Here is a 22899-nt window from a genome sequence, read left to right on the forward strand (position 1 = left end):
GATTTTAAATTTAAAATACATATGATACTCCCTTCGATTTCGACGTATGAGGTCTGCGACAATTAAGTTGTTCGGAAAGTCACACAGATTTGTTTATATTTTATGGTGAAGGCTTTGTGCAGAACCAATCACACTTAATGCTATAACTGCTAATCTCAATCAGTGCAATGACTGCCACAGGACAGAGCAGACATTAGGTTTTACAATTTTCCTTCTAGATGCTTCCTAAAGACTAAGGGTGCATCTTTTGTAGTGGATTAAATGTGTACCCAACCTGGAAACTTCTACCACCCAGCACAATATATGCAGTGCCTAGTATTCTCAAATGGTCATCCATGTGATACTGGTCAGACTTATCGTTGCTTAACGTCAGTGATCTGGCGAGATTATGCCATATATATATATATATATATATATATATATATACACACACACACACATTAGCAGGCCGCTCGGCATTGCCCGCCCGGTCATAAAATATGCTTAAATATATTTTGATTAATGCAGATTTCGTATTATATTATATTGGATCCAATATATAGTAATGATTAAAAAAAAAAAAAAAAATTTGTGTCTGTGACAATTTTTTTGCCAAATTTTACATTTTAGCTTTTAGAGTCTCTAATGCATACATGAAGTGTGAAATATTAGTCATTCAAATACAACACCAGTTTTATCAAAATCTGATGCAAACAGGAAAAGTTACAACTAATTTTGTAGAGAACGTTTGCTTTTGAAGCCAAATAATTTTTTTGATAGATTAAATCACACGCTCTAAATAAAAAAAAATCCAACTCCTAGAAAAGTTTCTTTGTATTTATGAAAACATGTATGAGCCAGTTTTTTTTATTAGTATTAAAATTCAGACGACACATTAATTTATCATTTAAGTGCACTTTTCATGGTGTGTATGCTAGGAAAATGCTGGAAAACCCATGAATTATGTGCAAAACAATGTGCCCAATGTATACAATCACAGAATTAAAGCTCCGGAAAATTGCCACAGTATATAATACTTAGACATATTCTACATTTATTATGATAATGACGTTGATTTTTTTACTACATTGAACACAAGAGTTGAATTGTTCCCTTTACTCCCTTACTGTTGTCATGGTACAACATTATCAAAAAGCCATTTTGATGGTAGTTCATATTCAAATATCGTATGCAGTTCAATGGAATCAATTAAGTGGCACTTACAACACCGCTTCTCTGGACAGAGAGATAAACTGATTGTGAAATGGGTTGGTGTTGACAACTACAACCAGATACCTGTTCATTATATCCAGAAACTCTGAAAACTGAAAACTCAAGTGATGCTGCACTGGCTTCAAAATCGAAGCATATCATGCAACAGGGAGGAGATTGCTATACACTCCTTGATTAACAGTTTTTCTTTGTAAACTGACTTTGCTATCTCTATGATCGTACATGTTATTTCTGCATTTAATAATCAGTAAATCTTCCAGCCTTTTTAAAAAAAGGCTCTTATTTTCAATTTCAGGTTCTTAGTAAAAACAAAACAGTACAAGGACTATGGTTGTATTATGTTCGGGAAACCAGTCAAAATACTAATTTTGAATTTAGCGATCTGACACTTTGAAAATGCTAGAATATCTTTAAAACTAAGCCAGATTTTGTATTTTTGACAGTTTCTTTGAATTCCCCATTAAATTTTGACCCAGAAAAATGGTATAACAAGCCATATAATCTTACTTTGTAATGACCTAAATTGGCCTCCACGAGAAAAACTTGAATCCTAATGCTTTTAAAAAAAAAGATTTAAAAAAAAAAAAAAAATTAAAAAAAAAATCTTTTTTTAATTTTAAAAAATAATCAGTTGGTGCAAATTCTGGTGAATAAGGTGGATGAGAATATTTTTCTAGATTTCATTGTTAGATTGTGTTCCCATTATATAAATTTTATTTAAAATTTCAAAAAGTAAGTTTTAGTTTATAACCCCATACAATGCAACTATTTATTTTAAACATTTGTTTAAAAAAAAAAAAAAATTTTTTTTTGACGTTATACGCCTTCAGTTTATATTTTCTTTCGTCGCATGGTGTCTAAAAAAAAATAAATAAATAAATAAAATAAAAATTAAAAAAATAAGTAAAAAACAGTAAAAATAGAGTGTGTGTTTTTCTTCAACCGTGATGTCTTCGAATGTCTGGGTGACATGTTGTGCATCAAGTGAATGAGTTAGATTATAAAGAAGGCATATATAATGTAAAAAAAATTTGGATTTTATAAAAAAAAAAAAAAAAATCTGTGTTGTATTGACTTATAAACGTAAAAAACATACGTATTTCAATGTTCATTGTATTTTAATGAACAAGTGTTCTCTTGCAAAAGAATTAGCCGAGCCTATTCACTAACCTCTGCAGTTTATGTGCGAGTTTCTCCATTTTATCCCATTGGCTGATGTAAACATTTGCAGATATTGCCATACTAGGTCTTATGAAGCTGTAATGAAGGACACCAATTGAGGACCACCAAACCAAAACCATTAACTTCTTTTAATGGAACTGATTTTGAACCGTGTTTGGAGATTTCATCTTTATTCAACCATCTGGCTAAACGTTTTAGATAGTTGAAAAGAATCCTTTTTTTTTTTTTTTTTTTTTTTTTTTTTTTTTACAAAGGCATCACCACATTATCAAGGCCCAGAGGCCACTCAAGGATAAGGGTTAAAGAGTGTACAGTAGAAATTGGTCAATATAGTAATCATTAGTAATGAAAATTTGGTAAATTTAATAACTTATATGGAACGGCTCATCAAGAACTTATTTACTTTAGACTTGAACACAACCATATTGTAGTCAGCCGGAAAGCAGGAAAACGGAAGACAATTCCACAGGCGTGCAGTTCTAAGAAAGAAGCTTTGTTCATGGAATCTACGTTTAGGTTTAGGCACAGATAAAGAGTGGGGGAAATTATTGATAGTGTTTACAGCTAGACGAGTGTTTCTTGTGAAAGTTTGGCGAGGGGGGACCAAAGATTGAAGCTCAGTTGAACACTTTCCATGAAAATAACGATACATCAGAGACAAACTCGCAACATCTCTTCTGTGAGATAGAGGTTGCAAGGAGGAGAAAAGGACATCTCCTACGAGGCTACGAAGTCTATTTTGAACTCTATCAAGGCAGGACAAGTCCTTTCTAGCAGCTCCTGCCCAGATGTGGCAACAGTATTCCATCCTTGGACGTACCTGGCTCTTATATAGGTAGAGAATAGCATCAGCAGTGAGATATCTACTGGATCGATAGAAAGATCCCACCATTTTTCCAGCGGCCTTGGCAACAGATTTGATATACGTGTTCCATTTAAGATCAGGAGTAATGGTCAAGCCCAGAAGCTTGTCAAAACTTGAGGCCTCCTGAAGACGAGAGCCATTCATTTCAATTGATGACAAATGTGGATTAGAATGTTGATGATGTAAAGAGAGAAGCTTGGTTTTAGATGCATTAAAAGTAACCAGCCACTCCTTTCCCCATTGTACTACGTGCTCAAGATCAGAGGAGAGAGAATTGGAGAGAACTTGGTCGTTTACTGTCTTAGATGTGGTACCATAAATGGTAGTGTCGTCAGCATAAATGTCTACAAATGATGTAAGGATATGATTTGGAAGATCATTAATGTAGATAAGGAAAAGAGTTGGGCCCAGGATGGATCCCTGAGGGACACCGGCATTAATACTGTGAGCTTCTGATTTTTGCCCCTCAACTACTACTCTTATGAACCTATCAGAAAGAAATGATTTAATAATTGAGAGGACTTTTCCAGCTATACCATAGCTAGCGATCTTATGAAGTAAACCTTTATGCCATACCCTATCAAAGGCTTTAGATATGTCAAGAGCAATTGCCCTAGAAAGATTGCCACCGTCGAGAGATTTGCTAATCCTATGCGATATAACTGTAAGGACATCTGCTGTAGATCTAGCAGAACGGAAACCATATTGAGTGTCACTAAGAAGGTTATTTTTGTTGAGATGTTTGATTACTTCTGTATTTAACACGGATTCTAGCAACTTACTCATGACGCACAGGAGACTTATTGGCCTGTACTGAGAGGGGGATGAGCGATCACCTGAATTCTTAAATACAGGGCATACTGATGAGATTTTCCAGGGAGATGGGAAACTATTCTCCTTAAGACAACGTTTAAACAGTTTTGTAAGTATGGGCGCTAATTCAGGTTGAAGTTTTTTGAGTACTATAATTGGAATACCATCAGGGCCAGTTGCTTTACTCGAATCAAGGTTTTTGATTAGCTTCGCAACATCACGTACAGATATACGTATATCATATAGCGTGTTTTCTGATACAGGAGGAAATATTGGGGGTTGGCGGTCTTGGTCGCAAAGGGTAGAATTAGCTGCAAAGTTCTTGACAAAGAGTTTGGCTTTGTCTGATGCTGACGAGATTACCTCAGGTCCATTGATAATAGTTGGGATGGAGCACACGCTTCTGTTCAGGATTCTGTTTGCTATTTGCCAAAACTGGTGGGAACCAAGCCGCTGCTCAGCTACTTTGGACTTAACAGATTGAGCATACAACTCTCTTGCGTTCCTTATTACTTTCTTACAATGGTTGCTGGCAGTCCTGAAAACGGCTTTAGTTTCCATACATCTATTACGTTTGAAGCAGTGGAAAAAGTGATTTCTGTGCGCAATGGCAGCAGCACATTCTGGAGAGAACCATGGCTGGCTGTTAGGTTTTTTCTGAAACTTTTTAGAGGGTATGAAATGGTCAATACCTACAATTAACCATTCAGTTAGGTCTAATACTATAGAGGACACATCCTTTTTAAACATGGAATGCAGAGGTAGATCAGATATAAATGTACGGAAGCTATCCCAGTCAGCCTTAGTGTATCGATATACTGTACGAAGAGGTACGTCTGGGGACTTATTACATTTCATTTTTATCTTAATTGATACAACAGAGTGGTCGGAAGATCCAAGAGGCGACAGAACAGAAACTGAACATAGTTCAGGGCAAGTTGTGAGAAAAAGGTCTAGTAGGCTCGCATACTGGCCGTCATTATCGGGCACACGGGTAGGTTCCTGAACAATCTGAGTGAGGTCATAGGCAATGGAGAAATCATGACAGAACCTCCCCTCATCATCGGTCTTGTTTGAGTGGGTCAACCATTCGACGTTGTGAACATTGAAGTCTCCACATACGTGAATGTTAGCTGAAGGATAAGTAGAAAGGACTTGGTCAATTTTCTCAGATATGCTTTGAAAGATAGTAACTCCACTGTTGTGGGGGCGATAGAGAGTAAATATAAATGCAGTAGTGTGAGCTAAAGCAACCCGGAAGCACATATAGGGTAAGTTAGGATCTTCCCTGGAGATGTCCCTCCCACATGGAAAGCTATCTTTAATATAGGCACATATTCCATGCCCATGGCGATCTTGGGGGTCAGATTTAGAAGTTAAGTTAGAGTATCCTGAAATTGCAAACTCATCTAGGGAAATAGCCTGTCCAATGCCAGTTTCACTTAAAAATAAAAGGTCTGGTTTAGTCTCCTGTAATTGGGTTTCAACCTCTGGAAGGTTAGAACGAAGACCCCTGATGTTGGAGAAGGAGACATGGTAGTAGGGGTCTACGTTGGAAGTTGGGGAACCGGGTTTAATCGTGTATTTTTTCTTGAAACTTGTCATGATGAAATTTTGGAATTTGTGGACTAGGTCGACAGATTTACTTAGAGCAGGACAGAGAGGGGAAATTAAGAGAGAAAAAGAAACGAAGAATTTTTTTTTTTTTTTATTTGTAGCTAATGATAAGGTAAAGCCGTAACAATTACCCACTAGTATGGCATCGAGAGGCCCCACCAGAAGCTACTGCATGGTCCAGAATCCATTCACCAAATGGCAATACAGCAGCCCCAGTACTTTGCACCTGCTGATAGGACAGCCTCCTTAGTGGTTAATCCAAGGTTCGGGTCCCTGACTATCAGGCGGATAACGTCAGCCCAGACAAAACGTTTACCTCCAGCACCCTTACTAGTGACATGGCTACAAGGATAGACATAGAAACAGAAAATTTCCGCCATCTCAGCCAACTGTTCGCAAAAATACTACCAACCTAGAAAACAGCTTTTTCTTCTCCCTTTGTCCGAAAAATCACTCATTTAAAAAAATGAGGACTGAGGGACAAATAAGAAGAAGCGAGAGTAACAGGAGCTGCCGATAACGCATCCACAATGCGTTTTCTACTCTCCATTAAAAAAAAAAAAAAAAAAAAAAAAAAAACTATTAAGTATTGTACTTAAAAGTCCAACAGACGTGTTTAAGGGAAAGTATGGTGATAGATTCCCCTCACACGAACTAAAAATGAGTATAATTCGTAATTTTTGCTATCAACTCGGTGGATAAATAAACATATGTACGAGGAAAAAAAAAAAAAAAAAAAAAAAGAAAAAAAAGGCTAGCATTTAATAAAACAGAAATACACAAATTAAATACTGAAATAAAATGGAGTTGTTAATATTTTAAATCTAAAATAAAAAGCATGATTGAAATCACTTATCTCAACAAAAACAATTCCGTCTCCAAATTGCAAACTGTGTTGAAAGAAATTCAGTTAGTAGCGTTCAAAACATTTTTTTTTTTAAATTAGCCGTTAAAAGAAAATCGTGATTTTATTCTGAACTTAAGCTAGTAACGTTTTAAGAAGCTTACGATATAAAAGAAAAGGCTGATGGGGGGGGGGTTCTTCCGAAAGTAAGTTGGTGCCGTTATAATATATAATTTTTTTTCGTGATACGTAAGAATACAGTGCAGAAATGGATGAGTGTTCTGCCGTGACAAGTTTCAAAACGACGTGTCACGTTCAAGTCACGTGATACCCACTTGTCCAGCTTCTTTATCTTTACTATCCATTTCAGATGGACCAATACAGTCGGAGTTGAAACAATTACTCGCCTAGCTAAAACAACCTTCCTCACTCCCTATCTGTGCCCAAAACGAAACGAAAATTCCATGAGCAGAGTTTCTTTCCTAGAACTGTCCGTCTGAGGAATGCGAAACTTTATCTGCTTCCCGGCTGACTATAATATGGTCACCTTCAAGTCTGATGTGAACAAATTTCTAAAGAGTCGTCTATTTAGATAATCTAGCCCTACCCAAGTTCCACTGTGACTGATCTTGTCTCACCATCTACCTAAAAATTAACCCTTATCCTTGAGTGGCCTCTGGGCCTTGATAAGTGATGACCCGAATGCTGAAGTATGTTTGAGATATCCTCTTTCATTACTTTCAGTTCATTGTTATTGATCTTCGTTGCAGGCCTACCGCGGGGGTCGATAAAAACCACCAGACCAAAACCTTTCAAATCATTGGCGCACAATTCATTCGCGCACCACATTGTCACCAAACACTTTAATGGTTCTAGTGGTTTCAGAGCCATTTATCCCATGACAGAATTTCTATCCATAAGCAACAAGAATCTGATTTATCTATAGGTAAATCACGAAATTATGTTACCCAAGACCAGAGGTTCCCAACCGGGGGTAAAAAAATGATGTAGTCGGGAGTAAATAATTGAAGTACCTGATAATTTAAAATAATTATTTCTTTTCAGATTTTGTCATGTCTAAGAAACGTAAAACTTCATAATTTCCTATTTAGAAAAGGTTTGATTTTCTTTATTTTTGTGACACAAATGTATATTTTTATACAAAACCTAAAAAATAAAAAGGTTCTTTTTTTACCTTGTTTTTCTATCACTTTATGATGGCTATCGATTTGGGGGGGGGGGATAGGGGGTGAATGGAGAAATATATAAAAGGTAAGGGGGTTAGGGATGGAGGAAAGGTTGGGAATAACTGCCTTATGCTGTACCTGCAAGATGATAATTTTAAGGTCGTATGGTATGAAATTATGAAGCGACAATAAAAATAAAAAATTAAAAACGGAAGTTATAATTCCACAAAAATGGGATTAATGAAATCGAACATTTCATTCTTAACCTAAGTGAGTGAAATGGGTTTTGGCAGGACTCCAGCATACTTAGACAACTTAAATTATTAAAATATATATATATATATATATATATATATATAATAAAAATAACGAATTAATATTAAAAAAAAAAGGCGCTAAAAATCTAAAATCTGATCCGCGCTATTTTTTAAATCGTATTTCCAAGTTTAATTAAAGTTTGTTTTTTTTAATTCAAATGTAAGATTAAAGTACAGAATAGGTGCAAAACACCCTCCCCCATGTTAAGAATGGCTTTTTAAATAATAACGTTATTTCAGCACGGATCAATAAGTGCATGCGTACCTAAAAAAATAAAATAAAATAAATATGAAGTAAAAATAACAAATTTACAAAAAAAAAAAAAATGTTAAACAGTAGGTTATAGAAGTTATATACATTAAATACCAAAATAAAGACTAACCTAGAAAAATAGTCGCCATCTTCATAAATCAAAAGGCCAGCTAAGAAAGGACAATAACTGAGGTTTATAATCCTGCCCTTTACCTTCTTCCTTAGTTAGCCTCCTGCCTACTATATTTTTCCGGGTTTCATGTGTACAATGAAACTGGATATAAATTAAAGTTTTAAATGTTATCTTCTGTACTAAAACAGAAGTAAATAAGTTATTTGATAGTAATGGAGAAAGCCATTTCAATCCAAATAATTTTGCAAACTGAAATAGGAATTGAAGAAAAATAGTTTCGATTGTTATAGATTAAGCATTAAATAAGATTAAAAAAATAAAAATAAAAATTTATTTTCATAATCACAAGAGTTCAGTTCGTCATGTAAAATGCACAGACTGGTGCTTATTGGACACAATCGTATTGTCCGTTGGGACGTATTTGATGCCATTTAAAAAGTTGACACTAAGCACAAAATTAGACACAATGTCGATTTTTAATCGAGAGATTTCAGATCCCTAAAATGGGGTACTTACTGAATTGGTAACAAAAATCACATATATTGTCCCGTTTGCATGAATGTGGGCGACCCAATTTATTTCGGTTTGTACTAGTTGGGGATGCGTCCTTGACAATCAGTCTGACAGCGACTTTGTTGCTGTAGAGCCAAGATTCTGTTCAATCTCAGGAGATTAAAGGGGTTAGTTAATCACTAATAACCTGAAGAACCCCTACAAGAGAATGCCAATGGGACCATCCAGGCATTCTTTGTAGGCCAGAGTGCACCAATCCTAATGCACTATCATTTCAATTTAATATACTTGCGTTTAACTTTCTGAAAAGATAAAAATGAGTGTCCTACTGAAAATACCTTTCCTCAATACAGATTACACTTTAATATTAGATGGGATAAAGAATATATAACCTTAGACTAACTTTACTTAGCCAAAAGAAACTATAATTTTAAAACTATTAATCTTGCCCATCCTGATATTTGCTGGCCTTCCTGGCACCTATTTTTTCTTCATCTATTAAATAAAATTTTAAATACAAGAGAGTTTATATATATATATATATATATATATATATATATATATATATATATATATATGTGTGTGTGCATTGGGAAAAATAAAAAAGAAAAAAGAAAGTGGTAGTAGGCAGGCTTGAACCACAAAAGAGGAAAAGAATGGGGGGGTGACGTCTTTGCTGTTGTGCCCATCACCAAACTGGAAGTGACGAACGTTTAAATTAAGGCTAGTCAATAGAAAAGAGGGGAGGACTTTTGAAAATATCGGCGAAAAAAGCGACCCTCCTTGTAGAAAAGTACCCAGTTGAGGATTAAGGAATTGATGGTTTTAGCCAAGTTTTTGATATTTGTCGTCCAAAGGGCCGAGCTTCAAAATGATACTGATCTTGTGAAAATCAGTCGCAAGTTTTAGGCAGACATACAAACATACATTTAAACAAACAGGTGAGATTTATATTATAGATTATGAAAAAAATCTTAAGACAAAATTTTGAAGGCGATAGTATCCCTAGCAAGTTGCAACACTGGCGAAAATCATTATATCCCCCCCCCCCAGCTCCATAACCTAAGCACCAGCGAGATACAATGCAAGAGTAACCGTTTTGTCAAAGCTCATGCTGACAACCATCCAAAGGAATGCAATGGAATCAGAATCAACAGCTTCAGAATCTCAGCTGCTGCAAGAGTAAAATATGAATCTCCTGCAAGAGTTTTGTTCTTTTTAAATCCGCTAATCGAGGTGTACTTGGACTTTATACTACAAACAGTAGTATCTGTTATTTCCTCAATAAGGAGACAATTGTCATTTTTGTGCCGATTTAGGGTGCCCCTTTTGGGGAGCTGGATTTTCCATTCACATTAAAGCAATTATGTATCTTTCAACCTCTGTGGGGAGGCAGGTAAAGTGGGAGTTTTTTTTGTTTTTTTTTATCGTCAATTGAAAGCAAACCTTGGCTTCATTGAATTCCATCTTTTCTTATAGACAAGATATTGTTTGTAAAAACTATCACAATTTTTAATTTGTCAATTTTTTGTTATAAAATTTTTCTTTCAGTTTCATTTAACACCTTTAGCCAACGCTTTTGAATGACTTAATCTCTCTCTCTGCGTGCGTACGCGTTTCCCTACACAATAACTCAATTTTCAGTCTACAGACTCGAAATTTGATATACAGGGTGTTGAGATTTGGGAAAATCTTTGATCGGTTTTCGGACAGAAATTTGGCTGTTAAGGGGTCAAAGTTCAACGATTTGACCTTTGAGATCTCTACCAAACTCCTCCGCCAATTTTGGGTCTAAACACTTGAAATTTTAGATATAGGTTCCTTGGACATGGATCTAACTTAACTTGATTTGAGCCCAAAACAATAAATGTTAAGGGTCACAATAGGGGTCAAAGTTAAAAAATTTGACCTCTGCGGTCTACAAAATTACTCAGCCAATTTCTGGTCTAAACATTTGAAATTTTACATAAAAAGGTTATTCAGAGATAGGGCAAGCTTTTTAATCGGTTTGGGTCGAAAATTTGAGCTACCAATATATAAATGTATGTATGTTTGCATATGTGCCTAAAACTTTCGACAGAGGTGATGGATTTTCACAAGATCAGTATCACTTTGAAGCTCAACCCTTCAGATGACAAATACCAAACAATTGGTTAAAAGCATTAATTTCTTCATCAACTGGGTACTTTTCTACAGGGAGGGGTCGCTTTTTTTGCAGATATTTTCGGAAGTCATCCTCTCTTTTAGGTTGTCTAGCCTTAATTGAAACATACGTCACTTCCGGTTTGGCGGTGGTCGTAACAGCAAAGACGTCAGCCCCCCCCTCCAGTTCTTTTCCTCCTTCGCAGTACGGGTTCGAGCTTGCCTTCCTACTACCACTTATTTTTGCTCAACACCTCCAAACACTCGGGCAATGCTGGGCACCCATGCTAGTCACAAATAAAAAATATTTTGGGTGGGGGAAAAAAATGGAATTGAAAAGAACGCAATAGTCACAATTCCCAATCATATTTATCCCATCAGCGACTTTTTTCACCTGCTGACATATATACATATTTTTATTCGAATCCTTTAAAATGAATAATTTGTACATTTATTTACCCATCTGGAGGCAGTCAGAGGAATAGTTGGCCAAAACGTGGTGAAACAGCAACTATAAAGATGAGAATAACAGTCCGCAAATAATTCCATATATTTATTCAAGTGAGAATGTGTGTATGTGAAGACACTTCTCAACCTATATACTCAATGAATTTTTGATCTACAGACTTGAAATTTGATATATAGGGTATTCTAGGCACCGCCAAAACTGGGGGGGGGGCAGGTCAGTACTTTTTGACGGACCGTCTTTAAAAATCTACCAAAAATCAGGTAATTATCCGATCAATACGAAATTTTCAGCGATTATTAGAAGAATGAACTTTATAACAGTGTACTTATTTTTCATAAACGATATTTATATATATATATTTTTTTGCTTACAAACCCCCCCCCTTGTTTTGAAATGGGAACAAATATGCTTAAAATAATCATCTGAAACTGAAATCAACATATTGTGTTGTTGTAAGGGACAGAATTATAGATTCAAAAAAAAAAAAAAAAAAAAAAAAGAAAATTGTTTGCATACCTTATTTTGACGTCTGAATATCAGAACTTCGATTGTGTTTAATTATCCCGCTTTTGAGTTTTGAAGTGTGAAATTCGGTGAATATGTTAAGTAAAATAATTAATTTAAGTTAAGCAAAACAAAACAAAAAATTTTTTTAATATTTATACGAAAAAAGCCATTTTAAAATTTTTGATAAATAAATTAACAATTTTTTTTTAGCGAGCCGAATAATGCATGACCATTATTAAACAGGGCATGCTTTGAATAATCGATACCAAAAAAAAAATTCGATAAATATTGTGCCCTTTGTGTTAAAAATAGCATCATTTTTTCGATCCCATTTGAAAACGTTTGCCGCCTTTCGACTACGGTGGACCAAACGCGCTGAAATAATTTTTTTTTATTCTGCTTTAAATTCCCCCCCCCCCATTTTGGGGAGCCTGGCCCCCACACACATACACATTAAAAACCAAACGCATACAAATGGTCACCCATCTGGTACTGGCCAGCCTCAGCTTAATAATACATTGAAATTTTCGTCACTGAAAAATAAGGTTTTTTGGCCTGTTTGGTCTTCCATAGTTTGCTTTTTATCAAACGAAAACAAAGTCGATCTGAACTCTACGTCAACGCGAAATATCTGGTTACCTATATGAATAAGTGGAATTATTTGAAATTCAGGTACTTATATTATAATATTTTTGCATATTCTCTTAGAAAATCATCCTAAATCTTAGTTAGACAATAAATAAATTAATTAATTATTTCAAAAACCCTTTTTTTTTAAATATTTAAGTACGTTTTTTGTGCAAGACAAAAAATGTCAATTGTTAACTTTTTGGGAAAATTTAACATTTAAAATTGAATTAAAAATAGTAGAAAAAGTTTTACATTATCCTGTTTTCTATATGATAAAATTCAGGGTTTTATCTTTCTGGAAAAAAAAAAGTTACTCAGAAATAATGGATTTTAATAAATGTAATTTCGTTTTAAAAAACAACAACAACTTGATTTTGCGGCCATTTTTGGCGGTGCCTAGGGTATTCATACATGTGAAAAACTAATCGGTTTTCATCCAGAAAAAAGGGCTGCTAAGAGATCAAAATTTAAAAATTGATGGGGGGGGAGCATTGGATTTCTATTAATCAAGTGTTTCACTGATTTTAAAAAACACTTAAAATATTGCATCAAGCTTGGTTAATGGTTATCAGACTTGACTCACTGTCTTTAGGTTTGAGTTGATTTCAGCTGAAGCATTTTTTTTTTACTTACAAGTGAACTGTATAGAAAAAAAGCATTCTTACATTCACATTTCTCGGTTTTATTCCGGTTTTTTTATAAAAAAAATAAAAATATAATGTTAAGTTTAATAAAGGGCAACATCGGGTACATCTACTAGTACATAATTAAAAACTGCTGACTTGTTTTAGTTCTTAGTTTAACAACTGATTTTATTTTTTACTAATCATCCAATTTTTTTTTCTTTTAAAATAATATTTATGCATTTATTTCTTGAATTTTAAATTACCTTTATAGCCATCCGTCCCTATAAAACCTAAATTATTTGGTTCTTGTCCAGAATTCCTCCTACCCACCATTAGAAAAAATTAAATATAAAATAAAGACATTTATTTATTGAAATATTGCAGACTTATCCTCAACTTTTTGTTTCACAATATTGCAGCCAACTATTCCTCTGGCCTTCGTCAGGTGGTTACCACGACAGGACAGGAACTCTGAGTCTCTTAACTGCATCCTCAGCAATTACTGACTTCCATAGTTGTCTCCCCAGGTTTTGTCTAACTAAGTCTCTGGCTGGTTTTGGGTAGGATAGAAACCACCATTTTCAAACAATGCTCACCTGGAACTGTAGAGATTCAATGTCTATCCATTGTACCACACCCCCCCTTCGGGGCTCATGGTCCAGTGGACAGGGACGTTGAATCTCAATACGCAATAAATGAATTATACTCATCTCAATAAGCATTTTAATTAAATACAAAAAGACACTTAAAAAAATATAAAAATATCCATATAATAGAATAATTTGATAAAAGTACATATTTTATCACCCATTTTTTTTTTTTTCTGTTGGAAATTCTTGACAATTCCTGAATCAATTAGACATGGCCAACAAATAAAACTTGCAAATTAAGGATATACTTCACAATTAAACAATTCAACTTCAGGACAAGAAATAAAATCGATCATCGCAAATGTGTGTAAACGCTGTAATTAAAGTGATTGCATAATCGAACTATCCATGTTTTGGATTATTCGGATTATTGTTCTCGAGTATTATTCGCACAACGTTTCGATCAATTTAACTTAACCTTCTTCAAGTGTATCTCGTCAAACTCCAGAATCTTTTTGTCCAACTATGGAATCTGCATAGAATTTCAAACAGAACCCTTTATTTAATCCACAAGGGTAGCATGGTAGCATGTTCTATCAGCCGTGATTGGGTAAAAGTTTTAAGGGAGTCACAATTGTATTCTTCATATCGTCCACACTGAGGATTGAACCTAAAAATACCAAAATTCTGTACAGATGTCAGTTTGAAAAAAAAAAAAAAAAAAAATACACCTGAAGAAGTTTGGAGGTTACTTCAATCGAAACATCCGACTAACACTTAAGATGAGAAAAGTAGTTTAAATAATCAAAATTATCAATCCTCATCTCAAAAATTAACAAAATCCATGTTTCATCAATTATTTCGATTATATATCATGTGTTTAGTAGCAAGATTATAAACGAAAACAACAATGGCAGCAACAAGGCCGTAAATGACTAAGTTTTGATTCTCTCTCCACTGATCTTGAACACGTGGTAAAATAGGAAAAGAGGTGGTTGGTTACTTTTAATGCATCTAAAACCAAGCTTCTATCTTTGCATCATCAATGCTCTGATCCCCATCTGGCATCAATTGAAATGAATGGCTCTCATGGGGAGGCTCCATGTTCTGACAAGCTTCTGGGCTTGACCTTTACTCCTGATCTGAAATGGAACATGTACATGAAATCTGTTGCCAAGGTCGCTGGAAAAATGGTGGGATCATTCTACCACTCCAGTAGATATCTCACTGCTGATGAAATTCTCTACCTATATAAAAACCAGGTACATTCAAGGATGGAGTACCGTTACCACATCTGGCCAGGAGATGCTACAAAGACCTTATCCTGCTATAGGCAGAGTTCAAAATAGACTTTGTAGCTTAGTGGGGGATGCCCTTTTCTCTTCTCTGCAACCTCTTTCTTACAGAGCCTGTCTCTGCTTTATTATTATTTTCATAGCAAGTGCTCGTCTGAGCACTAATCTATGGCCCCCCCTCGCCATACTTTCACACACACACACACACACAAAAAAAAGCACTCGTCTAGCTGAAACCACTCTTTACCTGTTCCTCAATCTAAACGTAGATTCTATAAACAAAGCCTTTCTTAGAACTGCACACCTGTGGAACTCCCGTTTGCCTGCTTTCCAGCTAACTATAATTTAATTGCCTTCAAGTCCAACGTAAACAAATTCTTGTTGAACCATCCCCTTAAGTAATCCCATTTACCAAATTTTCACTGCTAACGATTACGATATTATCCAATTGACTACTACACTCGTCAACCCTTATCCTCGAGTGGCCTCCAGGCCTTGATAAGTGATGAATTCTTTGGGAAAAGAAAAACAAAAACAATCCACTATTAAGTTTTAAACCTGCTTGATTTCTACATCAGGTTCTGATTGATGCAAACATTTAACTTTATTTTTGGTTTGTACTATTAACAGCAGTCATAGGACTGGCCTCGGAGTTACTCATTACTATTTTCTTTTAGCCACAAGATGGCGCTCCTGTCTACTCATTCACATCGCTTGGATAGACAACAAAATCTACCCTTGAGACAAGAACTAAAATCCTGTCAAGCCACAGGCTCTGGTGTCAGCAAAAACATTTCAACATGGCGACAGCCACAAGCATGCACATGGACTTATAGTCTTAAAACACGCATATACTTAGAAGACAAGGGCAGACAACCCTATTGTACGTAGAAATAATCACTGATTACCTTCCAGTATGTGCTGGAGAAACCTGGCTCGTCTGTCACTTATCAGTAAAATAAGGCAAATATTTTTAGTTATTAAAGAAAAAAAAAAAAAAAACTACTTGATGTAATAAAGTGAATTTTTTTTTTTGAGAACTTTCTTCCATAATGGATACGTACAATATAATTTTTCAATATTTTCATTTTTTAATGTCTTGATTAAACTGTACAAGTACCATCCTATAAAAAACGCGGGTACTCATGCACTTGATCCGTGCTGAAATAACGTTATTTAAAAAGTCATTCTTAATATGGGGAGGGAAGGTTGTTTTGTACCTATTCTGTACTTTAACCTTACAATTGAATAAAAAACACAAAACTTTAATTAAACTAGCAAATACAATTTAAAAAATAGCGCGGATGAGCAAGTGCATTAGCACACCAAAACGCGATCTTTAAACTGCACAAATACCAATAAATTCATTGTCTCTTTTCTAGAAGAGTGGATCTTTTGAAAAGCATGATTCAGAAGAGTAGGCGACTCTAAATTCGCAGCAATTGCCCAAAAAGATGGTATGGCCATCTTGACTAATAGCATGTCAAAAAATAAACAATGGTCGAAATCACTTGGTAAATCAAAACTGCGAAATATGAAACGAAACACACATTCCAGCTTTTGAAAGAGAATCTTTCATTTAACCGGAATTTGAATAAAAAATCGACTCCCCCCCCCCCCTGCTGAAAAGGATTTATTGTGTAAATCTTTTAGTCTTCTTTTTTGACTTTATTACAAATTGGTAAAAAAAGTAACGTCATTTAGAAAACCATTCTTAACATAGGGAGGGTACCTATTCTGTACTTTGACCTTATAATTTAATAAATAAAAAAAACTTTAAACTTGAAAAAAAAAAAAATAGCGTGGACCAATAAGTGCACTAGGTGTGTCAGAAATTTCTTGAAAAATAGTGAATAATTCCATCCCGTCTTTCCAAGCTTAACTATTCGAAAAATGTAATTCAAGCCCTTTTTAATTGAAAAAAAAAAAAAAAAAAAGTTTTAAACGTCGAACTTCACAGGTAAATTTCTAAAAAACACTACTTTTGTTTTAAATTAGAATATATTAATTATTGACCTTTTCTCTTAAATTTGTGATATAAAACTTTGGTGAGTAAATTATTTACTTTTTAATAGACACTTGAAAATGGGGGGGGGCGTGAATTTAAAAAAAACGTTTCTCTAAAATATATTCGGTTTATTGGAAAGAGCATAAAATTTCACATTGACCCTGAAAATATTGTAAAAATAGAATCAATAGAAAAATTGATAGATTTTTAAAGTTTAAAAATTGAAAAATATTGAGTTCGTAAAATTCATTACTGTTTTTTAAAAAATAAAAAAAAAATATTTCTATTACTTTTAAAACTTTAGTTTATTTTGGAAGTATAATGCATAAAGAAAATAAACAACCCACTTTTAAAAGAGAAAATACGAGTTTTTTTATATTTTATTCGCAGTTTCGTGTTAGGGGTGTCAAAAATTCCTACAAAAATTCTGATACACCTATAAGTGCACTCACTTTTTCAAGGAGTTATAAGCTTGGAAAGACAGGGGGTCGAATAATTCATGCCTCCCATTTTGAAATGTCTATTAAAAAGTAAATAATTTATGTACCAAAGTCTTATATATCACAAATTGAAGAGAAAAGGTCAATAAATAATATATTCAAATTTAAAACAAAAAAAAGTACTGTTTTTTTTAGAAATTTACCTGTAAAGTCCGAAGTTTAAAACCTTTTTTAAAAAAAAGAAAGTTTTTTTTTGTTTTTTTTTTTAATGAAACCTTGGTCCTTGCTCCTTTAATTAAAAAAAAAAAAAAAAAAAAAAAAAAAAAAAAAAAAAAAGAGGGCTTGAATTACATTTTTCGAGCTTGGAAAGATGGGGTGGAATTATTCACTATTTTCACGAAATTTCTGACACACCTATCACTGCACTAGCACCCAAATAAATGCGTTTTTTTTTGGGGGGGGGAGGGGTTAACGACCTGTCCCAGCGTAGTATTAACACACCCGACCTCCATGTTAAGAATGGCTTTCAGAATAAGCGTCCCAACTGCGAAAGCTATTAACATGGGGAGGTTGCCGGTGTTTATATGACGACTATTGATCAGAATTTAACAAATGAATGCTCGTTGGAAAGATAATGATTTGTGTAGTGGGTTATGTTACATTTACCCTTAAGCTCGTACATTAAGGGGATCATCCATCACCCGGAGCCTATTTTTGGCACATTTTTACAGCCATAAAATGATTCAGTCATTTGTTTTCCTAGTTTTGCATATGAATTACAAAATTCATGATATTTCTCCAAAACCTATGGCCTAGAGGGGGAGACTAAAACTTGTTTCTATGGTTTCAAATGATCTGAAATAACAGCAAGAGGAGACTTGATTCCAAATATTTTTCTTGTTATGTCTTCCCTCCTTTGGAAATAGGGTGCGTCCGTATCTCCAGTATCAAATAATCCTTATAGGCACTTGTACAGTTTAATCAAGACATTAAAAAAAAAAAAAAAAAAAAAAAATTATATTGTTATACGTATCCGTTTTGGACTGACGATCTCCGAGAAAAAAAAAAAAAAAAAAAAAAATCACTTAATTTGATGAATTTTTTTTTTTTTTTTTTTTACAGCAGAAAAACACGTTTTTATGACAGCGCGTTGAAGGTAGATATCTTTGAATTTTTTAACACGCCACGGGGAGATAACTCAAATTCTGGCGCCGACACTCCCTCCCCATCTTTTGCTAGATATCATAAATCATTTTTTCGCTGTAAAAAAAACTTGATGAAATTAAGTGAAAAAATTTTTCTGGAGAAGTTCATTCCATAACGGATACGTACAATGTAAACATTTTTCGATACTTTCAATTTTTAAGGTCTTTAAACTGTACAGGTATCATTCTTTTCGGCGGGGGAGGATCGATTTTATTTTTTTTTATTCAAATTCCAGTTAAATGAAAGATTCTCTTTCAATAGCTGGAACGCGTGTTTCGTTTCATATTTCGCAGTTTTGATTTACCACGTGATTTTGACCATTGTTTTTTTTTTTTTTTCGCATGCTATTAGTCAAGAAATATATATATATATATATATATATATATATATATATATATATACATACTACCTTTTTGGGGCAATTGCTGCTAATTCAGAGTCGCCTATTCTGCATCATGCTTTTCAAAAGAGCCACTATTCTAGAAAAGAGAATGAATTGTCGGTATTTGTGCAGTTTAAAGATCGTGTTTTTTTATAGGATTTTAAAATTACATTCAAGTTTTAGACATCCTTTCTTCAATGGGAGGAAGTACAGAATTAACAAAACACACTGCACAAATACCAAATTATTGTCCATTTTTATTCGAGCCAGAATCAAATTTTATTGTTTCGGAATTCGTTCAAATGAATGTTAAGAATTTGTATTTTTCATAAAATTATAGCTTATACTCATTTCCCACGTTTCAGCCGATGTTAACTTTTTTCCGGGATAATTTGTTCTAAACTATGCACGTGAAGAAGATTACATGCTGAAATGTTACGATGCGAATAGTCCGAATTCTGATTTTGCTTGCAAATTTACACACGTGACAGGACAAACCACTTTATTAAATGTTGCAAAAAAGATAGCAATATAACGGACACACCCCGGCCCGGCGTTGCCTGACAAATGAACATCTTGGGCTTCCAGCCCCAAACCTCAATTTTTGCCTCTTTTCCCCTTAATTTCTATTATGAAATATGCAGAAGGTGTACCGTGCTATTTTTTTTTTTTTTTTTTTTTTTTTTTTTTTTTTTTTAACATTAATTTTGGAGTAACTTTTGATTAGGTACTCATGTAGAATGATCCGTGCTGAAATAATAACATTTAAAAAGCCTTTCTTAACATGGGGAGGGGAGCGTATTCTGTACCTTAACCTTACAATTGAATAAAAAAAAAAAAAAAAAAAAATTGAATTAAACGTGGAAATACAATTTAAAAAATAGCGCAGCCACCGATTATTATAGTGTTAGGTGAAAGCACAGAACAGTTACAAAACTCCTTCCCTTCTTCATGTTAAGGAGTTTCTCAAAACGTTATTTCAGCAAGGTTCGTATTCCCTATTTTCAAGTAAAGCACGAACGGAAATGCCAGGATATAATATATATATATATATATATATATATATATATAAAATATCAAACAATAAAAATTCCATTATTGGGATCTTCGGTTTTTTATTATTATTTTTATTTTTTTTACCCGACAATAGGTGTATTTAACCTTTGTATGGGGCCCTAGTTTTCAATAACACCCTCGTACCAAGAAACACGACAGGTACACCAGTACACTACAGCGATTTTTTTTTTTCAATACAAAAAATTCTACTCCCGTCGTTGTTGAAAAGGACACAAGGGCGGCTACCGTTGTTGTTATTGACAATACATGCAGTAGCAGCCGAACATGTTTATTTATTTAATTTTTTTTTTTAACTTGTATAACCGCGTGAAAATAGAATGAAAATGTCCGGAAAATTCTTACCCCGGTGTTTCTTTGTTGATCCAAGCTCACCATAGTGCTACTTCCAGTGAGAAATCTTCCAAAATAAAACTATAACAAGAAAAAAGGTCCAGCAAAAGCTAAGACCCACGCTTCTGGATGGGAACTTAAATATGCTGAGTCCTGGGCCAGTCATATGACACACTTTTCTTACTCTTATTCACAGAAGAGTTCTACAGCGATTCAAACTTTTAAGTTTTAGAGAGTTGCCTCCCCTTAAAATTCTTAACACATTTTTGCCTGCTTGAACCGGATTAGAGTATTTTTTTTTTTTTTTTTTTTGCTATTAGGCCTATGGCGGATGTAGGTGCTTAGCATGCAATCTTTTGTTGGTGCTACTGTATCTAATACTCTTGGGAAAGTATCCGCCCTCCAACTATTGATCAAATAGTAGGGTAGACTAGACTCTCGAGCCTTGGTTGGGCAACCTGTCTAATAGAAGAAAAAACTCTGAAATAACACGTATTATTTGGATTCTTTGGCCTACTGCTCTCATTTTGAGTGTTACTTTCATAACGTTTCGGTCGATGTAACCTCCGACCTTCTTCAGGAGTATCTTCTCGAACTCGAGAATATTTCTGCACAGAATTAAATTATAATTCAGAGGGGTAGCACACTCTCGTTTCGTCAGCCAAGATTAGATGAAAGTCCTAAGTAATTCGCAATTGTATTTTTGCGTATTTCCCACACTGAGGTTTGAACCTTCAACCTCCAGAAGAGTGTAACTTATAACTGAATTTTACCAAGTACTTGGTAAAAAGGTTTCATTTGAAATTCCGTGCAGAGTCCCGAGTTCGACAGAAATATTCCCGAGTTCGACAAGATACCCGTAGAAAAAGGTTACATTAATTGAAACATTGTGAAAATAACATTCAAGGTGAGAACAGTAGTCCGAAGAATTCAAATAATATGAATAATCAATCCTCATCTCAAAAATTCAGAAACATAACACCAGTCTCTCTCTGCTCATCCCAGGATTGTTTTCAATGATCATGAATACTGGACTTAAGCAATGTCCATTCAAAAGAGGGCAATTGGAGATTGTTTTGCAAGTTAATTTTCATGCATACACCCTTACAGAGGGTATCCATTGTCTCTTAAGAGTGAAAGCAGAAAAACAAGCAGTAGTACGTGTAATAATATCATGGAACTATTTTCATATGTGCAATAACTGTAATCCCTTGGCATAGGAATGAGGAAAACTGGTTTTGGACGTTTGACACGAGTTAAACAACATGTGCGTCTCCGCTTATGTGTATATCTATATATCTTTAAAAGTGAAATTGTCTGTCAGTTTGTGTGTGTGTGTGTGTGCGTGTGTGTGTGTGTGTGTATTTCTCTACCAAACTACTCTGTCAATTTTCAGTTTACAGACTCGAGATTTGACATATTGAGATTTGTGAAAATCTTTTTAATTGGTTTTCGGCCAGAAATTTGGCTGTCAAGGGGTCAAAGTTTAACGATTTGACCTTTGAAAATTTTATCAAACTCCTCCACCAATTTATATATTTATAAATTTGAAATTTTAGATGTAGGTTACTTGGACATGGATCAAACGTTTTGATTTGATTTGAGCTTAAAACAATAAATGTTAAGGGGTCAAAATTGGGATTAAAGTTTTAAAAAATGTTACCTCTGCTGTCTGTCTCTACCAAATTACTCAGCCAATTTTGGATTTAAACATTTAAAATTTTACATAAAGTGCATTCAGACACAAGGCAAGCTTTTTAATCGCTTTCTGACCGAAAATTTGACTGTCAAAGGCTCAAAGTTCAAAAGATTTGACCTTTGCGGACTCTAGTAAACTATTCAGCCAATTTTGGGTTTAAACATTTGAAATTTTACATAAAGAGTATTCAGACATGCAGCAAGCTTTTTAATCAGATTTTGGGCGGCCAAGAGGTCAGAGTTGAAAGAGTTGACTTTTGAAGACTCTATGAAACTCTTCCGCCAATTTTGAGTCTAAATACTTGAAATTTTAGATGTAGGTTTCCTGGACATGAGTCAAACTTAATATATATATATATACATATGCACATAAAGTTATGAACAGTACATAAGGTCCGAGCAAAGCCGGGCTGAACTGCTATTATTAAATAAATCTTTAATGTTATAATGATGTCTGCGTTACCATTTAAAATGCCTTGATAAAACATTATTACTGTACTGGTTGTCAGTGTTTCATTTTTCCCTATATTTTTTTTTTTTATATATATGTGGTCTTTGGTACA

The 22899-nt window shown here is 34.3% G+C and overlaps 1 protein-coding gene across 2 annotated transcripts in view; it reads right to left on the reverse strand.

Moving 5' to 3' along the window:
• The window catches only part of LOC145248881 (transmembrane protein 192-like), a 101367-nt gene extending 80537 nt beyond the window's left edge, over window positions 1–20830 (reverse strand). Inside the window, exon 1 of one of the 2 annotated variants that reach the window (XM_080110641.1) lies at window positions 20651–20830. In XM_080110641.1, coding sequence (XP_079966767.1) covers window positions 20651–20683 — 33 coding nt within the window. In that variant the 5' untranslated portion in view covers window positions 20684–20830. The remainder of the gene's footprint in view (window positions 1–20650) is intronic. The other variant, XM_080110640.1, reaches the window with a different exon arrangement.
• Window positions 20831–22899: the final 2069 nt, after the last annotated feature.

Source organism: Euprymna scolopes, chromosome 27 (assembly GCF_053919585.1).
Source record: "Euprymna scolopes isolate OS-2025 chromosome 27, ASM5391958v1, whole genome shotgun sequence".
Taxonomy (NCBI): domain Eukaryota; kingdom Metazoa; phylum Mollusca; class Cephalopoda; order Sepiida; family Sepiolidae; genus Euprymna; species Euprymna scolopes.